Source organism: Eumetopias jubatus, unplaced genomic scaffold (assembly GCF_037043125.1).
Source record: "Eumetopias jubatus isolate StellerSeaLion01/CBP00866 unplaced genomic scaffold, mEumJub1_p1.0 scaffold_16, whole genome shotgun sequence".
Taxonomy (NCBI): domain Eukaryota; kingdom Metazoa; phylum Chordata; class Mammalia; order Carnivora; family Otariidae; genus Eumetopias; species Eumetopias jubatus.
The window spans coordinates 37,132,734-37,152,802 of NW_028274822.1; the positions used below are offsets into that span (position 1 = coordinate 37,132,734).

The 20,069-nt window shown below is 37.5% G+C and overlaps 1 protein-coding gene across 2 annotated transcripts in view; it reads left to right on the forward strand.

Moving 5' to 3' along the window:
* The window catches only part of RPRD1A (regulation of nuclear pre-mRNA domain containing 1A), a 72,269-nt gene extending 53,104 nt beyond the window's left edge, over positions 1–19,165 (forward strand). The window contains exons 7-8 of one of the 2 annotated variants that reach the window (XM_028098357.2): positions 15,699–15,896; positions 18,414–19,165. In XM_028098357.2, coding sequence (XP_027954158.1) covers positions 15,699–15,848 — 150 coding nt within the window. In that variant the 3' untranslated portion in view covers positions 15,849–15,896; positions 18,414–19,165. Of the gene's footprint in view, positions 1–15,698 lie in introns of both variants that reach the window. The other variant, XM_028098356.2, reaches the window with a different exon arrangement.
* Positions 19,166–20,069: the final 904 nt, after the last annotated feature.

Genomic DNA, 20,069 nt, shown 5'->3' on the forward strand with positions numbered 1-20,069 from the left:
CTAGTGCAAATTGAATGGGGATCTGTGGGAATCTTGCATTGCTTTCTCTGCTTAAAAACTTCCTCCGTCAGTTCCTCCTAAGTTCACTGCATCAGTATGGTCAGGACCTGTCTTGGCATCACTTCATGAGAGGAAGCACTAGTCATGGAGCAGGTAGCATGGTGACAGAGCTGGCTTAAACAGTGTTAAGATACACTGAGTGTTCAGAATATGGCAAGTACATTCTGTTTCACTGGATGCTGGTTCAGTCACTGATGGGTTTCTTACTCAACTCTGGATTCCACGTTAGCAAAAGGAATTAACTGCAGAGGCAGGGGCCAGCATGACAAAGGAAATAGAAACAGTACCTTGGAGGACATTTGAAGGAAAGGGGGATATCAAAGATCAGACTTGGGGACAAGCATAATTTATGTGCTGTCTCCACATGAAACTATCAGAAGATAGTTTGAAAACTCTCAGAAGAGAGGAGTTAGGTTTAGATAAGAGGGTACAACTAGGACCAGTGGATATGTTACAGGTGACAAGACCGTTCTAGTTAGAACTTACTAATGTGAAAGGACTGTTTAATAAAGAACTGAGTTTCAGCTTCTGCCATCCATATCTACAGCAAACACAGCCCATCTCCTGGCCAGGTGAAGGTAAAACCTCACAATAAAGACCCATTTACCTCAGTTCCTGTTACCTGATAATCATGTTCAGCTTTTGAAAAAATTACAAGGCTTGCCAGAAGCCAAGAAACAACCTGAAGAGACAAAACAGATTTGTAGAGCACGACTTTTGGAACTATCAGACCAGGAATTTAACTGATTAATGTGTTAATAACTCTAATGGAAAAGTAGATACCATGCTAGAAATAAAAAACACTGACAAAGGAAGAGTACCTTTGATGGACACCTCAATAGACTGGACACTGCTGAGGAAAGTATCAGTGAGCTTGATAATAGGTCAATAGAAAATTCGAAACTGAAAAGCAAAAAGAAAAAGGGAAAAATCCAACAGAACATTCGGGAATTGTGGGATAATTTGGAAAGATGCCACACGTGCTTGGAACACAAGGAGAACAATTGAAGCAGAAGAAATATTTGAAGATGTAATGACCAAGAGTTTTCAAAATTAATGACTGACATCAAACCACTGATCTAGGAAATTCCAAGAACAAATCCTAGACAGGATACCAAAAAACCTACAGTCTACACTTAGGCATATCTTACCCAAACTGCAGAAAGCCAAAGACAAAACCTTGGAAGAAATAGTAGGGGCAAGGGAGATGTAGGATGAGAATTACAGTGGGTTTATCAGCAGAACCACTCGAGCAAGAAGGGAAGAGGGATGAAAAGTGTTGAAAGAAAAACCTCACCAACCAATGAGGTATCCAATGAAACTACTCTTCAAAAGTGAAGGATAAAGTAGTGAGTTTGCTGTTCAAAGTGGTGAAGAAGAGGTCGAATGACCAGGACAAGAGAAACGTTGGGTCTATTATTTGTATTCTATATATAAACTATTAGCCCTGGGAGGTGGGTAGGATGTATTCAGCAAAAATGTATTTCAGTGATTTTGAGGAATGTTATAAATCAGATTTTGCTCTTGGAGGTTTGCTCTGAACATGAGCATATTAAGGGTGGGAGGGATGTAGCAAAGAAGCTATTTTTGCTCCCAAAAAGCTCAGAACCTCTGACTTGTGATCTGAATGTTAAAACCTTGTGTAACAGTGTTTCATGAGACACCCAATTTGGTAAACACCAGAGTAGCTGATTATGACCCTGAGATAGTGTGATTCTTTAGTAACTGGATAATATGTACTGAGGGAGTGAGGCTGAAAGGTCACACAGAAAATGAAAATAAAGGTAGCATAACTAAATCTACTTCATTTAAATATGAGTAGAATAGAAAAATTAACTTGATTGTTATAGCTCACTGACTAAAATTACTGCTCCCAACTTGATAATTGCTTAATAAACAGAATTAGCTTATATGCTGTTAGCTTCTGGACAACCTCTTCCCCACCAAGATGAAAACTGATAATTAACAGCAGGTTCTGCTTTCCTGGAATATTGGTCATCAGTCCTGAGTAGACTAGCTCCTTTTCTTGTGTCATTTCCCTTGTGTCTTCTCTGTGTTTTTGCTGCTTTTACTATTATTGGTCCTTTTTGTGTTTAAAAAAATTAGTGTTAAGGCCCATATGCTATTCGTGAGAAAAGGACAACTCTCCACTACTGGGAATTCCAGAGATGTTTAAATGGCAGAATTAGACTACCTAATAAAAGTCACAATTTGTTTGTGGGATTTTGTTTTACGGACAGGACTTAGTCCTGCCACTGTAGTGATCCTGTATTTGATGTAAAGTAACTTTAAGTTATTTCCTCAGAATACCTATCCCATTAATAATTCCAAGATATGAAAGGGTGACATAATGGTTAAGCATGAGGATTCTGAACCCAGACTTTCTAGGTTTGAATTCCTTTTTGCTCCTTAATTTCTTGATTTTGTGAGAAGTTTCTTAATCAGTAGTTAATTGTGCTTTAGTTTCATTATATGTAATGCAGGGATAATAATGGTTTTTACCAATGAAGATTAAATGGATCACTTAGAACAATGGTTGGCATTTAGTAAGCACATCAAAATTTTAGTTAGGGTCACGATATGCTAGAATGCATCTAGAAATGTATAAAGCTTATTTATAACAGTATCTACCCGTATTACAAGTTAGCATTGATTTTCCAAAACCTAGTTGATAACCGGGTGGGCATTGGGTTCCTTGCAGAAAAAACAGTCCCTGAGAAAACTGTCTTTTTTCCGCTTGTTAACAATTTAGAAGGCTAATGAACCTTTGTAATTAACAGGAATTACTTATTTCAGGGATATTTTTAAAGTAAAATCTGCCTTTAGAAAACTTATTTAGGAGGATGAGAGTAAGCCTTCAAAGGATGTCAGAAGTTGTGTTAGAGATTATTTACACTAAAGTATTTCCCACTAAATGGTAAAACTTGTGCACATAGTCAAGGAAAAATGGCTTCATCAGATCAGAGAGGAGTGTGATGTGATAGGAAATAAAGGATTTGATAGCTGCATTTATACTTTTTTTTAATTATCAAAAGCAGGTTTAGATCCCAAGCCAAATTTGGGTATTTATGGAAGAAAAGTTAGAACAAACCACTCAATATCTTTATCTGCTTTGCCCTTTCTCCTGGAGACGGCAATAGACTTGACTACTCAGTCTCAGAAAGTTCCTAACATCATGGAATTTTTTTTTAAGTCTTGATCAATACTTCAATTAACTTTTCCTATCCTAGCAGAGAGCCCCAACCCCAGGGTAACCAAAATGAAGTCAATTATAGTGAATCCCGAAAAATAAGAATCAAAGCTTATAGTTGTATTGAAGACAGAGGCTTAAGAAAGATGTGTAAACATTTTAAGAGAGGCAAAGGACATAATGGAATACACGTCAAAGAACAAAACCATTTAGGGGTTTGCAAGAGAACAAATAAAAGGAACCAAGATTGTAAAGATTGGGTTCTATAATATAAAAATTATGTCTCAATACTATTTTGAGTGAAGATAACTAACTTTTCCTTCGACACTAATTTGTTCTTTTCTAACCCAAGAATTTACTTATTTTAATTCTCAAATATTTAGTTAAAATAAAGACTGGTAAGAATGATAAAACATAAATAGAACTGAATCAGATTTCAGACTAAGGATACATATATTGAGATATACAGGGAGAAATTAAATTGCTTAGATATTTGCATAGCTATGCCTTCAGAAATACTTTGGAAATAAGGTGTCATGGAAATACTACACCCCTATTTCCATCGTCAAGAAATACTGTAGGGAAAAGTCTTTAACCATCCTCCTCAGATGGTCCCTGTTTCCTTTGCTGGGAAAAAAAAAATCCTAGCATATATTTTTATTGGGTGTTATCCAGTCCCACCACATTGTTCTTGAACCATAAAAGATTGATTTTACAAATGAAAAGTGAGAGAATGACTTCTCAAAGCCCTGTTTTCAGAGCATTCTAAAACCTGGGCTATGCTCAGATTTGCATCCTGCAAACACTACACAAGGCTTGCTCAGTAGAATCGGGATTGGGCTTGCTGCTTGATGCATTCCTCCTACTACAGCAGCTCTCAGAAAGTGGATAGGAGAAAGGAGCTGTAATGTGGTAGGCCTGAGGCTTGCAGTTGCCCAGTTTTTAATGACCACATGCGGATGCAGTTGAAATTCTCCTAAGTCTTTTTTAAAAAGTCACTGTCAAGTATGACCTGAGAGTGGAATTATTAGTAGCATCTGCAAGAAAACAGCCATATAAATATTTAAATTCAGAAATACTTAAAACATTTATTTAAAGCAATTGGAATTTTAGACAAAGGTATCTGGGTCAGCCTTAAAATAAGTAAGAACTCCAAAGTTTGGAATATTTATTTTCTTTGCTCTTCTTAGTGCAAGATGGTTCTGGTACCATCCCAGAATGATAACCACAAATTATATAGCACTTCATAATTTGAAAACTTGGATGTTAACTTCTTTAATCCTCACATCCCTATTAAAATAGGTATCCCTATTTTATAAAGAAAACACCTGAGGCTTAGATAATCTTAGGGAGTCCTTGCTTAAAATCACATAGGTAGTAAATTGAGGAGGCTTGCACCCAGATCTTCTGACTTCATGCGCAGAAGTATTGCCTAGGAACTTGTTCATAGCTAGTGCTCTGCTAGACACAAAGTGTGTTTCACCTGGATATGAAGACTAGGAAACAGTATAATAGTATTTAAGTTCAGAAATAACTAATAGTAGTGGTTCACAGGAAGTTAGTGTGAGGCTAAAGTAGAAGAAGTTTCTGTGGCAGTGTCTGGTCTTAAGGTAGGTTTTCTAAAATGGAGAGGATTAGACAATATACGCTCAGTTGTAAAGAAAGGGTTTTCCAAAGGTAGTTCGTATTTCAAGCTAGCCTCTAATCCGCTTTCAGTGCGCACAAGACATCACACCTAATTCATTAATGTTGAAGTACATGGTAATACAAAGTTTTCAGCCCTTGGGATGGAGACACAACGTGTGTATCTGTAAATGAAACCACATACAGTTTTCAGCAAATAAAGGACAGAAATACAGGCCTTGTTAAATGAGGGAAATAGTGAAGGAGATGTAAAGTGACTCGTGAACAGTTGATGGGAGTGAGGTAAAGTTTTTGTTCCAAGTGCTACTCCTGCCAGAGTGCTGCCTGAGAACATTTATTCTAGTAGTAATTTTAGTGTGTGAGTGAAATTCCAAGTAGCACAACAAAGCTGTGATTATATGGATGTTGTTTCTTAGAATGAAGCTCTTAAAAAGTGAGTTGATTTAACAGCATAGTAACTTGTGAAGAAATAAAAGGTGGCAATTAGCTAATTGAAGTTTGGGAAATCGTGATTAAAAGTTGGGAGAGGTGATTTGAGGAAGCCTGGGGTTCTGAAAAGCCTATTTCTTGTAGACTTGGATATATAACCCATACTCTACTCAAAGTATAGTATGTACGTAATAGTTACGGACTTACGGGGTCCCTGGCTGGCTCAGTCAGTGGAGTGGGTGACTCTTGATCTTGGGGTCATGAATTCGAACCCCACATTGGGCATAGAGACTACTTTTATAAAAATAGTTATGGATTTATGATGTGTTTCATTTAAAATATTGTAAATAGCTTGGCTAAACGGGTGGTGAAGATTGAAAAGTTGGTTCTCTAGTTAATTTAAATATCATTTGTTCCTAGTAGAAAAGCACTCAGGTAAATTTTTCATTTGATTTATATCCTCTTTTCAAAAATAATTTTTGGGGCGCCTGGGTGGCTTATTCAGTTGAGCAGCTGACTCTTGATTTTGGCTCTGGTCATGATCTCAGGGTTGTGAGGTCAGGCTGCATCAGGCCCAGCCCTTGTCAGGCTCTGCCACTCAGTGGGGAGTCTGCTTAAGGATTCTCTCCCTCTGCCCTCCTCCACCCCAAAATAAATTTTTTAAAAAAAGGTTGTAGCTAAACCATTAATGAAGAAAAGATCTGTATTTTCTTATGAATGTTGCATTTCTTAAGAAATATAAGTGTGTGAAAGGACTTTAGCTATTCAGATGACTAGAATTGTTTTCTGTTATTTTTTGGTGTTCTCAGTGTTCAACTTTCTAGTGTATCCTATATGTGTAGTATGTGAATAGTCAGTAGGATGTCAGAGCAGGATGTTGAGTGATCAGGTAGTAGTGAAAGTTCAGTGTGGGAGAAGTAATCAGGGTAAGATCATTTGGAGTGCTTGGGATTTAAGCTGGCACTTGCAGGATGGATAGAAATTGGATGCAGATCCTGGGCAGGTAAAAGGGATAATTTGGACAAAGAATTCTGAAGAGAAATTTGTATCATTTTTGGCTGCACAAAAATTTTGTGTACAGAGCAGGTTTAATACTACAGAATTCTCATTATTTGTTAGTAAACTTAGTGTATTGCTTTAATATGTTATTTGGAGTCTGAAATTGCAGATCATTCTGCAATATTCTTAACAAATCTGCATCAGAATATGGATAATTTAATATAAATGGTATTCTACAAAACATCTTGAATAGTTTTTGATTGTATCATCTTTTTGAATGGTGATTGTTGTAGCATTTGGCCGAGAATAACTAAGATCTCTATTAGTTTACTATTCATTAATTTTGACAAATGATATTAAATAAAATATGTTGTGTGACTGGCGTCAGGCATTTCTAACGAGCAATTTATGCTTCGTTTTCTAAATCTCAGTTTTCTCATCTGTAAAACAGGGATAGTGATACCTCTGTTGCAGGATTTTTGTGATGATTAAGAATGTATGCAGAGTGGCTTCAATAATCTGGGGAAATGTTTAATTTGTCCATTAGATTTTTTTTAAATAAACTTTTTATTTTAGACAATTTTAAGTTCACAGAAAATCTATGAAGATAGTACAGAGAGTTCCCATTATACCTCATATCCAGTTTCCCCTGTTAATATTTTATGTTAGTATGGTATGTGTCACAATTAGTGAGCCAATTTTTATTAACTAAATTCCATACTTTATTCAGATCTTTAAAAGTTTTACCTAATGTCCTTTTTCTGTTCTAGGATCCCATCTGGGTTATCACATTACATTTATTTGTCATGTCTCCTTAGACTCTTGGCTGTGACACTTTTTGACTTTCCTTGTGTTTGATGATCTTGATAGTTTTGGGGAATATTGCTCAGGGATTTCGTGACATGTCCCTCAGTTGGAATTTGTCTGATGTTTTTCTCAAAATTAGAATAGAAGGAAGGAAGAGAGGAGGGAAGGAGAAAGGAAGGCAAGAAGGGAGGGAGGGAGGAAGACAGGAAGACGCAGAGGTCAAGTGCCATTTTCATCACATTTTATCACGGTACTTCCTATCAAATGACCTATCAGTGTTGATGTGCCCTTGATCGCCTTGCTGAAGCATTGTTAGGCTTCTCCACTGTAAAGTTAGTTGATTTTTTCCCCTTTTCATACTCTACTCTTTGGAAATAAGTTACCGTGTGCAGCCTACGCTTAAGAAGTAGGAATCCATTAAACTTTTCAAATATGAAATGCTTTAAGTGGACCTTTTTGAAATCTCAAATTACACCGATTTGTATTGAATTCTCTCATAAGAACTTGGAGAGCAGATATTGAGTTGGTTAAGGATGATTACTGAGTTCTCCAGATAATGGATGTGAATGGTATATTGTTCTTCTGAGGGTTGGATAGTCATAGTGCCAAAGGAATCTGTTGGGAAAATTAGTATTTTCCTAAGAGAAAAAGTTCAAACCTTTCCACGTATAGGCCTTCCTGATTAACTTTCACTGCTTTTTTTAGTCCTTTTTAATACTAGGAACATTTCTGCCTTCTGTCATTAGCCTACTTCTCTTTCTGGTATGTCTCTTTCCCAACCAGGAATGGGAGGGGACATGCCATATTTTGGTGTACATTAGAATCATAAGGATGTGCTGTGGTATGATGGATAATTCATTAAATCAGGTTCAGTATACATTTATTTTTTCCTGAAACCACGAAAAGCAAAGTTTGACAATATATTGGCTGATGGTAGATATATATATATATATATGTAGATATATATAGAGTGGGGGAAGGGTGAAGCAAAATGGCTTAAGATGGCTCAGAAGCATTTCTGTACATACACTCAAACAGGCCTAATGGGCTCCTGCACGTTTCATGGTTTATAGATAGATTTTTATTTGCTGCCTCTGAAGCCCAAATCTCACTTCCAGCTCAGAATGCTAGAACCACATTTCCAAGTGCCTTCTACTAGAAGTCCCAAGGATAACACACTTCACATGCTGAAAATTGAACTGTTTACTTCCCCAAAGGAGTTTCTACCCATCTTTGCAATCTCAGATAATAGCACCTCCATCCAACCATTCATCAAGCGTAAAACCGCATCATTCTTCACATCAGAACTACAACCAGTCCTGCTGATTTTTCTTAGTACAGATTGTTTTTGTCTTTTGAGTTAAGGTATTGTGTGCATACAGTGTAGTTTGTAAAGTGCATTGCTGCTTGACATACGGTGTAATTTGTGAAGTGCCCTACTCTGTCTTTCTTAGACATTTGCAGTAAACTCCTAATTGGCTTTCTTCCTTAGGTTCATCCTCTTAAATGTGACTGTATTTGGTAATGTAATTAATTTCTTCACTTTGCACCATGCTCTGTGGTGGTAGTGAATTGGCTTGCTCATATCATGCTCTTTATCCTCACTGCCCTGTTATCTTGCTGTTCCCATGTCCTATTATGTTCTACTCACCCCTCCTCAGTTCTGAAAACCTTCCCTGAACTCTGCAGCATGGCAAAGTCCTCCATCCTCCAGTTCTGGTATGTCACAGAAAGTGTTTTTTGCCTCTCATGGAATACATCATACTTTATTGTAATTACTCATTTGTTTGCATGCCGATTAAATTGTGTATTCTTCTAGGTAAGGATTATGATTCATCTTTGTGTTCCCAGCAAAGTGACTGGTACCTTCTATAGTAGATACTCAAGAAATGTTTAACTGAAGTATGGAGTAGATCAGTTGAGACCTTCGAATTCAATATCAAATAACAGAATGATGCATTTGTTTGAAAAATGAAAATGAAAATAATATGCAGTAAGAGCTAGAATCTCAAGTCAGAAGACTGTCAAACTGACATCTAAAATGTTGGTATGTAAATTAGTAGGTGTTATGAGTTACAGGTGATGTATAGAAAGCAGTTATTATAAACAGTGTCTGTGTATTTTCTATGGCATTGCTTTTGTTTGACCCTTTTGACCATCACTCATGTTCATCACTGGTTTTTATATAATATTTGCATGAAAAGAATGGTCTCTCCAAGAAATCAGGTTGGAATTTGGTGGAGAGTATATTGTATGAGCTTGGCATTTACTGCACCTGGAATAACAGGCTCACCCTTATCCTTGAATGTTTTTCTTTTTTAAGTGAATTTCTTAGTAGAGTAACAGAACTTGGAATTCATTTCCCATTAAAAACAATACTATTTGGGGGTGCCTTAGTGGCTCAGTCGGTTAAGCATCCGACCCTTGATTGCGGCTCAAGTCATGATCTCAGCATCAGGAGATCAAGCCCCACATCGGGCTCCGAGTTCAGCACAGAGTCTGCTTGTCCCTCTCCCTCTGCTCCTCCCCATGAGCGTGATCTCTCTTTCTCTCTCTCTCTAATAAGTAAAATCTTCTTAAAAAAAGAAACAATACTGTTTGTGGCACTGAGGTTCTCAGACTCACAAAGCCTTTTTTCCCTCCCTTTAATATTTTTATTGAGATGTAATTCACATACCATGTAACAATGTACAGGTTTGTTTTTTTTAAGATTTTATTTTTAAGTAATCTCTATACCCAACAGGGAGCTCCAACTTATAACCCCCAAATCAAGAGTTAGATGCTCTACTGACTGAGTCTACCAGGCATTCCTACAGTGTACAGTTTTTAAATATATTTATAGGATTTTGCAGCCATCACTACGATCTATAATTTCAGATCATTTTTATCCACCCTAAAGGAAACCTCTTAACCATTTCCACTTCATCCCACCCCAAGCCCTAAGCTTGGCTCTATATTTGGCTCTTCTGGAGATTTCATATAAATGGAACCATACAGTATATAGTCTATTAGCTAGCTTCTTTAACTTAGCATGTTTTCAAGGGTCTTTCATGTTGTAGCATATATCAATACTTTGGTTTTTTTTTTATGGCCAAATAATACTACATGGTAGAAATATATCATGTTTTGTTTCTCTGTTCAACTGAAGGATATTTGAATTTTTTCCTACTTTTTGGCTATTATGAATTACTATGAACATTCATATTAAAATTTTTGTGTGGCCATACATTTTCATTTCTCATATATTCCTAGGAGCAGAATTGCTGGGTTATATGGTAACTATATTTTTTTAGGAATTGCCAGACCACTTTACATTTCCCCCAGCAGTGTATGAGGGTTCCAGTTTCTTCACATGTTTGTCAGCACCTGTTATAGTCTGTTTTTTGTTGGTGGTGTTTATTTATTTGAGAGAAAGAGAATGAGCACACATGCATGAGTGGGGGTGGGGGAGGGGCAGAGGAAGAGAGGAAAAGAATCTGTAGCAGACTCCGCACTTAGTGTGGAGCCCGATGTCCGGGCTTGATCTCACGACCTGGAGATCATGACCTGAGCCAAAGTCAAGAGTCTGATGCTTAACCGACTGAGCCACTCAGGTGCCCCTTGTCTGTCTTTTTTATTATAGCCATAATTGTAGGTGTAAAGTACTATCTTTGTGGTTTTCATTTGCATCAAGTTTTTCATACTGGCAGAATAAACAATACTATACATTTGCAGTAAAAGCAGTATATATCAGCTCAGTATTGCTAAGGGAAGGGGCTTAATTTCTTAATGGTTTTGCTCGGGGAATTTTTTATCTTAAATTTTCTTCTCTTTGGAGCTAGAACAGAATTGAATTTATTTAGGGAAAAAAGTTAAGTTGGAACATAAAATAAATTTTTTGAAAGCTATTTTTGCAAAATGCATGTTTAGTTAGTAAAGAATGAGAAGATTATGAAAGGGATTTAAAAAACTGGTATTGGCTTTACTTATTGACTGACTTATCAGGTTGAATTTCCCGATACAGTACATGTGTGTCACTGGACCCACAATTTTCGTTTTCTCTTTCATGCTTAGGGTTTTTTGTGGCGTTTTTTTGTGGGGTGGGGGCAGGGTCAGTGTTGGTTTACTAATAGAATAAGGAGAGATTTGTTTTTCTCAGCTTTACTGAAGTAAAATGGACAGATAAAATTGTATAGTGATGATTTGACACATGTCTACTTTGTTGAAATGATCACCACAATCAGGGTAATTAACACATCCATCATGTCACATAGTTGTGTGTGTGTGTGTGTGTGTGTGTGTGGTGAGAACACTTAGGTCTCCTCTCAGCAAATGTCAAATACACAACACAGTATTATTAAATATAGTCAACATGCTGTACATTAGATCTCCAGAGCTTATTCATCTTGTAACTGAAGGCTGGTACCCTTTGGCCAGCATCTCCCCATCTCCCCCTGCCACCCCAGCTTTGGTAACCACCATTCTACTGTTTCTATTGAGTCACTTTTTTTTTTTTTTAAGATTCCACATGTAAGTGAGATTATACGATGTTCATCTTTCTCTGACTGATTTCACTTAGCTTAATGTCCTCTAGGTTTATCCATTTGCAAATGTCAGAATTATCTTTTTTCTTACAGCTGAATAATATTCCATTGTATATATGTATGTACCACATCATCTTTATCCTTTCATTTGTTGACAGAAACTTAGTAGTTTCCATATCTTGGCTGCAGTGAACATGGTGTGCAGATATCTCTTGGAGATAACTGATTTTCTTTCTGAGGTCAGTGTTAGATATCTGTTCTGACACCAGGAAGTCACCTTCAGCTATCTTTTTCCCTACTTCTTTCCTGCAAATTAGTTGACCTACAGTTTAGCTCCTATTATGAATCTTTTAATTGCTTTTCACCATAGTCTCCACTGTTCTTGACAGTACCCTTAGGCTTGAACTTCTTGCTTTGTTGTTGTAACTAAAATGTGAAGAGATTAGGTTCTCAGCTTTCCCTTTCTGATTAGACCATCACCCCCTGAGTCGTGGGCAAGGCTTGTCGGTGCCCCAGGATTCTTGGCTTGCCACATATAAGGTAGAGCCTCTGTTTCACCAATGGGGGCTGAGTGAAGGGCCTCTGTGAGGCAGCCTTAGCAACAGGTGGCTGGGGATAGGATGACAAATGCTGATGCCTTGCCCTTCTCAGGAAGAAAGCCCTCTGACTGGGAGATGCCAGAGAGTAATCCTTGTGTTCTTGCAGTGGTCTGAGGGTTCTGGAATAGATGTTTCTTCATATGTTCTTTACCTTTAGGATCATTTCCAGAAGATTTAAATGGCTAGTACGGTTTTTAAAAAGTTTTCACCAGGAAGTGGGTCAGTTGAACTCTTCACACTGTCATGCTGGAAGTGAGTCTCTAGGTCACTGGTTCTGAAAGAACATTTTGAGTCTTTAATTCCCTCTTAACTCTCCCCCACATTACTCCATCTTATTCTCCTTTTGCCCAACTTTATTTTCTTCATTGTATTTATATCTGAAATAATATTTATATGTTTTTTATGTTTCCTTCCTCCTGAAATGTTAGCTTTGTGGAGGCAGGAGACCTCATCTGTTTGTTTTTTTTTAATGCTGTATCTCCATTACTTAATAAATATACACTTGGCATATGCCAGGGACTGCTGCGATAGCATTTCTCCATAAGTGCTGTGAGCATTGAAGGTGCTGTGATGATTTTGATTTGAGAGAAGTACTGTTCATTACTGTACATCAGAATCAAAGTAGTAATACAGCCTCTTGTAAACATTGTTGCCATAAGAAACCAACCTGAGGAATCTTGGAGCCTTTTTCTAGACCACCTAGTCAAGTAATTTAAGACTTTCAGGGCTATGGCCTGGTTCACGTTATCAGGTAGTTACCAGGTTTCATCCGTTTCTTCAGGCTCACATGAGACAGCTTGCCACAGCTCCTTAAATCTTCTGGGTAGGAGATCCTGCCTGTGGTAGTAAGCAGAAAGCTTTTGACTACTACATACTTTTGTTTCTATTTGGGAAAGTATGACTTCACATGCTTATGAAAGATAACCCTTCTCATGGGATTATTGAGATGATTTCATATTTTAATGCCTGGCATATAATGGACATTCAGTAAATGGCAGCTTTTGTTTATATTTGCCAATTTTTTGTTTGCAGTAGATACCAATTGGCTGAAGGCTTTTAGCTGCCAATATCATTTGAATCAAATCGTAATTGAAGAACAGTTATCTGGATGCTAGAAACTAGAAATTAGGGTGAGCAGTAATGACTACTAAAGGCATATATGACATTTTTCAAAAAATATTCTCTAGCAGAGAATAATTGTTTTTGAACATGTTTGAACAGCATCTGAATATATCATGCTGACCCCAGAGTGTTTTATGTATTATTTATTCAAGAATGATTCAGCTAAGAACAGTGGGACAGATGGAGATAAGTGTTTGCCCCCCCATACCAGTGTGTTTTGAGGAAGAAACGTGCTAAATGTGGACATGAGTAATGAGATCCTACTGAGAAGTATGCATCTAGAATGTGAAATATTCTGGTGTTAATCTTTTGTATGCCACTCAGAGCTATTATACTGAAACTTACTTGGTGTTCCAGTGTGTATCACTGATGTAGGAGATAGGGGAAGGGGAAAATCATGCCTTGAGATTCTAGATTTCTGTTAAACTCTCTTTTACTCCATATTGATCTTCATGATAAATTAGAGATGCAGGGACATGAGACATGGCAAGAATTGACACCTCTCCTATGTGCCCAAAGCTGTCCTTGAACTTTTCCAGCCTTGCCCACTTTGCCTGCTACTGTGTGCCCAGTTCCCCGTGCTTCAGAATTCTCCTCTCTCCCATTCCCTTAGAGCAGTTGAGTTTTAGTAATTCTTACAAATTCCTTTCCCCACATGTGGTTATTCTTTAAAGGAGGAGGCTCAATCATGCAAAGGAACCTCACAAGTTGATTTCATTTAGGCAGAAAAACTAAAAAAGTGGCCCACAACTCTGTATTAGCATTCTTTTGGGAACTTCTACAAAATCCATGAACTCTGGACCCACTTCCAGAGATTATTCTTATTTAATTGCTCCGTAGTAGGACTGAAGTTCTCTTGAAAAAAATCTGTTTATTCAAAAATTTCTTAGCTGATTCTGATGTACAGAGTTGAGAAACACTAAAGAAGAAGGGCTTTTTGTGGATAGGCCTCCTGCCCAAAATGAAAGCTTATCAGTCAACTTTTCTGTCTTGTTTTTGAGATCAGCCTTGGTTATTGGTTAGAGGGAGGGAGAAAGTTTCTAGTCTTTTCTGGAAGAAAGAATACCCATTTTCTAGATTCCCCCTTTCACATCCCACCTCCACTAGGTGATGGAGCGTAGAAGGATCCTCTCTCTCCATGTGGAAGTCTGGCTACTGCAGTTAAAAGGAGATATTCCCAGTGTAGAGAATGGGCTGTTTCCCTCTAAGCCAAATACGATCTTGATTGTTTTCCAGTCTCTGAGTCTTTGGGCTAATGTTGGCAGGGTTTCCTAAACTTTTGGGGGCCATTGGAACCATTTAGTGGTCTGGTGAAGCTTTGGACCGCTTTGAAGTTCAGTATTTTAATGTAGAAAGTAAAATGCATAGCATTACAAAGGAAACAAATTATATATAAAATACAGTTGTTGACATAGTAAAATTTGTATAATAATATATGCTTCTTTACTGACAGATTATATAACATTTAGTTGGTCTAATAACTACCATAATTTCAAAGTCATGATAAATGTAAACAATATTGGGACGCCTGGGTGACTCAGTCAGTTAAGTGTCTGCCTTTGGCTCAGGGTCCTGGGATCAAGTCCCGCACCAGGCTCCCTGCTCCGCGGGAAGCCTGCTTCTCCCTCTGCCGCTCCCCCAGCTTGTTCTCTCTCTCTCTTTCTCTCTGACAAATAAATAAATAAATAAACAATATTTCAAGATAGCTTAAAAAAACTATAATGTAATATTATAGCAACTTGTTTCTATTGGAGACAAACTCAAAGGTACTGATAATACTCCTGTGGTTTGTTGCCAACATTCACAATTGAAAATAATGCTAATACTCAGTTTAGTTTTGTGAAAACAGATACGTAAGTTTTCTTATCCAAGCTCAAGGATGCCTGAAAATCTTATATGTTGAGGTTAAGTATATTAATCTGTTAGTCTTCTTTTCACAGATGTGTCACAACAGTGCCAGAACACAGATGTGGGTGGCTTAGTTAAGCATCGGACTCTTGATTTCAGCTCAGGTCATGATCTCAGGGTTGTGAGATCGAGCCACGCCCAGCATGGAGCCTGCTTAAGATTCTCTCCCTCTGCCCCTCACCCCCTCCTGCTTGTGCTCACACTCTTTCAAAAAAAGAAAAAGATTGTGGTTTTTCATAATAATAGAGTTTACCTAGCAGTATATTTCCAAAGTCCCTCCTTTGATCCTAATGCTAACATTGTAATCATCCTTTTTTATTTAGCATTAACTGAGTGTAATACCAGATTTTATGCAGAGTATTAGATAGTTCTTCTCTCAACTCCAAGAATGTTAATGAAGGTGGTTTGATGTTACAGGAATACAAGCGGAAGTTAGCCAGAGTTTCCCTGGTGCGCAAAGAACTCAGGTCCCGGATCCAGAGCCTGCCAGACTTATCCCGATTGCCCAATGTCACTGGAAGCCACATGCACCTGCCCTTTGCGGGGGACATCTACAGTGAAGATTGATGACCAGTCTCTTTCCAGGGCCCAGGACTTTGCAAGAAATGGAGACAGGTTAGGTGGACAGTCCTGTAGCGTTATTTTTGTATATGGTTGAGAGAATGACTAACAAAAGTGACAAGTAATTTATAAAATTGTTTAAAATGTTGGTTTGTTTACTATTTTATTGGTAAGTTAACATGACTTAGTTTAAACAAAGTGATGATCTCTGTGTATTAATAAGCTCACAGATAGTGATTATTTTCAAAAGATCTTTTTGTAAATTTTTTTGATCCAGGGCCTTGTGAGAAATTCCATGTTTCTATTTCTTCGTGTATTTTCAAATAGTTTTCTTTATTTTCTTCGGTATCTAATCACTGTAAAGTATGTAATTCCTAAAGGGTGAGAACTAATCAAGAGTTGGTAGAGACTTTATTATGGTATAGTTAGGACTTGATTGTAGAAGTGACTAAATGTTCCAACTTAAGCTTCACCCTTCTCCCTGACCAAAATATCAGTTCTGTGCCTCTTTAATGCCTTTGATTCCTTATTCCCTAGAGGTCAGTAATTTAACACTAAAGGGTCAGATTAAAGCTTGGAGAACTTTTCCACAATAGTACTGTAGGGGTTCCATTGCAGCTGCCAGTGTAGAATAAAAGGAGTGTTAAATAGGGACCCCCTTGATCAAACTGTTTAGAATTATTTGAGTAGGTTAATACGAAAATGCTTTGGAAATGTTGTAAAACGTGACCTTCTACCAAGAAGACAACTTTGATTCTGAAACTGATTGCTATTTTCAAATCAGTCTCTTTTTAACATAATCGATCCCTTTAACATAAAGCCATCTAGGGGATTAAAAGAAACATAAAATAATGGTACTTTTATTATTCGCTTAGCCATTTAACTTGAAAAACAATAGTATTTTTAGCTCTAAAATCTCAACACAATATTTCTTGAATTTCAGTAAAGTAACCTGGAACATTTTTAATGTTTCATTAAGGTTTTTGAATGACTGTATATTTGGAAATTAAGCAGTGCTACACTACAGGGTAGATCTGGCAAATGCTATATTTGTATATTTAGAATTACCAAAACAAATGTACTTTTACCTTTTATTTCTAACCCTGTGTGTTAGAGCAGTTGCATGCTCTTCTGCTTTCTTTTTAAATCACATTGTTAAGCTGTGGATTTGTACTCAATAATGACTTAGGATAAACATTATTTTCATTCATCACATATTAGACATTTTTCTTTTCCTTGTAAGCAGATTCAAACTAGGTAGTCAATAAAACATCTTTAAATCCCACAAGCCAATTATGTCTCACTAGTCTGAATGGCTTCACTCTTTTGTTCTCATTATTAGGAATTATAGTTAAAATGAATTTATATGTGAAGGAGAAGGCAAGTATTTATTTTCAGTACCCAATAGTTCTGGAAACAGTGCTTTTAACAGTTTGACCTCTCTCCAAAACATAGACACATATTAGTAGTCCCCATCCATATGTGGCTTATATTCCAAAGTCTTTTAGTCAACTTTTGGGCCTCTGGGCACATTTTCTCACAGAAACAATAGTAGTTAGGTTCCCTATAAATACTACCACAGAAAGCTCATCTGGGAACCTAATCCACTTAACCATGAATGTACTTAACTTGTAATGTGGTTGACAAATTACTAACAGACCCTGACCAGCATTTGTAACATCACTGTAACTAAGGAAATGGTGTGCAGCAGCCAGACTCACGCACTGGGGTGTCTGTCTGTCTTGTGTACCTCTGTCCCTAGGTGTAGGATATGTAAGAAGATTCAGCATGGGGGTGGTGGGGTAACCAATGCACAATTATAAAAACCTAGTTATACCTGTTATAAAAGTATACCATGTAAGTTAGTTTTTCTTGTTAAAGTGAAAGCAAAAACTTGTATATTAATTTATTTTCAATGTCTTGATCTTATTTATGATCTGCTAAAGTGGTGACTTACCCATTCAAAATATATTTTTTCCATTTAAAACTAATTTATAAACTATGTACTCCTGGGAAGATTTGAATTATTAGAAGTTTGTTGAAATATTTTCACCACTTAAGACAGACTTCTGACGTAGATACTGATTTTAATGCCAGTATCTGTTCTAAATATTTATGATAAAAATGCATTATTTTTTTAAAGAGCTTGATGCGATTTGTGATAAGTGATAGTACTCAACCTAAATCCTACCCCCAGTCCCACCCTTTGACCAATCCTCCACAAACCTTTAGCTGTTGGTTAATTCACTAACTGTAAACACAAATTAATATGGTCTGGTTTAGAAGTTATCTTTTCAGCCTTATGATAGTTAACATGGTAAGCCTTAGCAGCAAATAGTCTTCCTTTCTAAAAGGTAGACTTAGATTTCCTCAAGAAATGGGGTAAGATGGGGTACTATAATACCAAATTCTAAATCATGAGCATTTTCTCCACTGTGTATGTACATGAGGCAAATCATGCATCTTTGAGTGCAGTTTGGCCTGGCCCCTCAAGAGAAAAGCATGTCACCACACTTGCAGTAGGGGTACTGTGGTTTGAATGGACACCATCACTCTTTTCTCCACAAACAGTGCAGACAGCTGTCTGGAGTGGCAATTTGAACAGATTCCCTGGCGTTCCCTCTGCTCCTTCCATCACTACAGTAAGTAAAAGAACCACCTGGGGGAACCCGGGAGTCTGAGAAAATAAATCAGCTATGCTCAATAGCCAAACTCCCCCTCTAGGAAAACCAGTCCAGACGCAGCTATTTTGGTACCTCTTCTCACATGCACTCTGAATCAGGGTTTTTCTATAAGAATTCCTTCAGAATCAGCAAAAGCTGGGATGACCTGGTTATCTTGATTTGCAAAATTAAAAGAACAAAACTAGGTTGTCATTTGTCACTGTAGATGAGCAGATAGTCTATTAAAGTATAGTTCTTGAACTGGCTCTGAGAAATCTTTAGAAAGAAAAAACTCAAAAGTACAAATTAATTGGGAAAGTTAGAATGCCTGTTCTGAATTTTCCATTCTAAAAATTTGTATTATATGAAATAATATAAAGCTACAAAACTGCTTTGTATTCTATTAAGAAATAGCTCCTAAAGATGTAGTCTTGTTTCATAGTTGTTGCACTATATCAAAGCTTTTTAAAGTGTAAACCCAGTTCTTCTCTGTATAGAAAGGGAGCATTGTGTTACTGAATTTATTTATACAGAGCATTTGTTGCCGTCTGTAATTCCAGCCATCCGCACACAAGTCTGTTCTGAGGTGGCAATAGCACATGGGAAGATGAAGTTTCCCTGTTTATTTACCCCTTTTTCTTTGGCTGTATCTGATGACAATATAAGATGTTCTTAATAAAGTTTTATGTTGTTTTTGAAATGTGTGGATGATTTCTGTGAATCTGATTAATTAGATGTGGGATGGGAGGGGAGAGATTAATGAACTGAGAAGGAAGCAGAGTACTGGAAGTATTCAGTGACTTATGGTGGAGAAACTGTTGAAGGAGATTCCTTTGGCTTGGCCAGTGGTTCCCAAACTTGAGCGAACATCAGAATCACCTGGAGGGCGATTAAACTACTGATTACTGGGCCCCCGCTCCCAGAGCTTCTGGGGGAAGGCCTAATAGTTTCGATTTTTAACAATTTGATGCTGATGCCACTGAGTTGAGGGACCACATTTTTGACAACCACGACTCTAGACCAACTTTAAAGTCCATGATGTGCTTCACAATTTGTAATTCCAGGTAATGAGATAATAAAGTATGGGTTTTTTTTTTTTAAAGATTTTATTTATTTATTTGAGAGAGAGAGAGAATGAGAGATAGAAAGCACGAGAAGGAAGAGGGTCAGAGGGAGAAGCAGACTCCCTGCCGAGCAGGGAGCCCGATGCGGGACTCGATCCCGGGACTCCAGGATCATGACCCGAGCCGAAGGCTGTCGCTCAACCAACTGAGCCACCCAGGCGCCCTAAAGTATGGGTTTTAAGCTCATTCTTCAGCAGGTTCCTTATGGGGAGAGAACAAGATCCCCTCTTCTTTTGTGACCTACCGCACAGTAATGCCAAAGTGCTTTTGAGTGAACAGGTACAGTTGGTACCTTGCACTTCTGGAGCACAAACCCTCACCACATCTTGAATCTAAAGCAGAACTGCAAGTACTAAAAATCTGTGAGAATCTCTAGGGCATGTTTGCCAAACTTCTTTGATAAGACTCACTTGGGACATTTTCAGAAAGGGCACCTACCT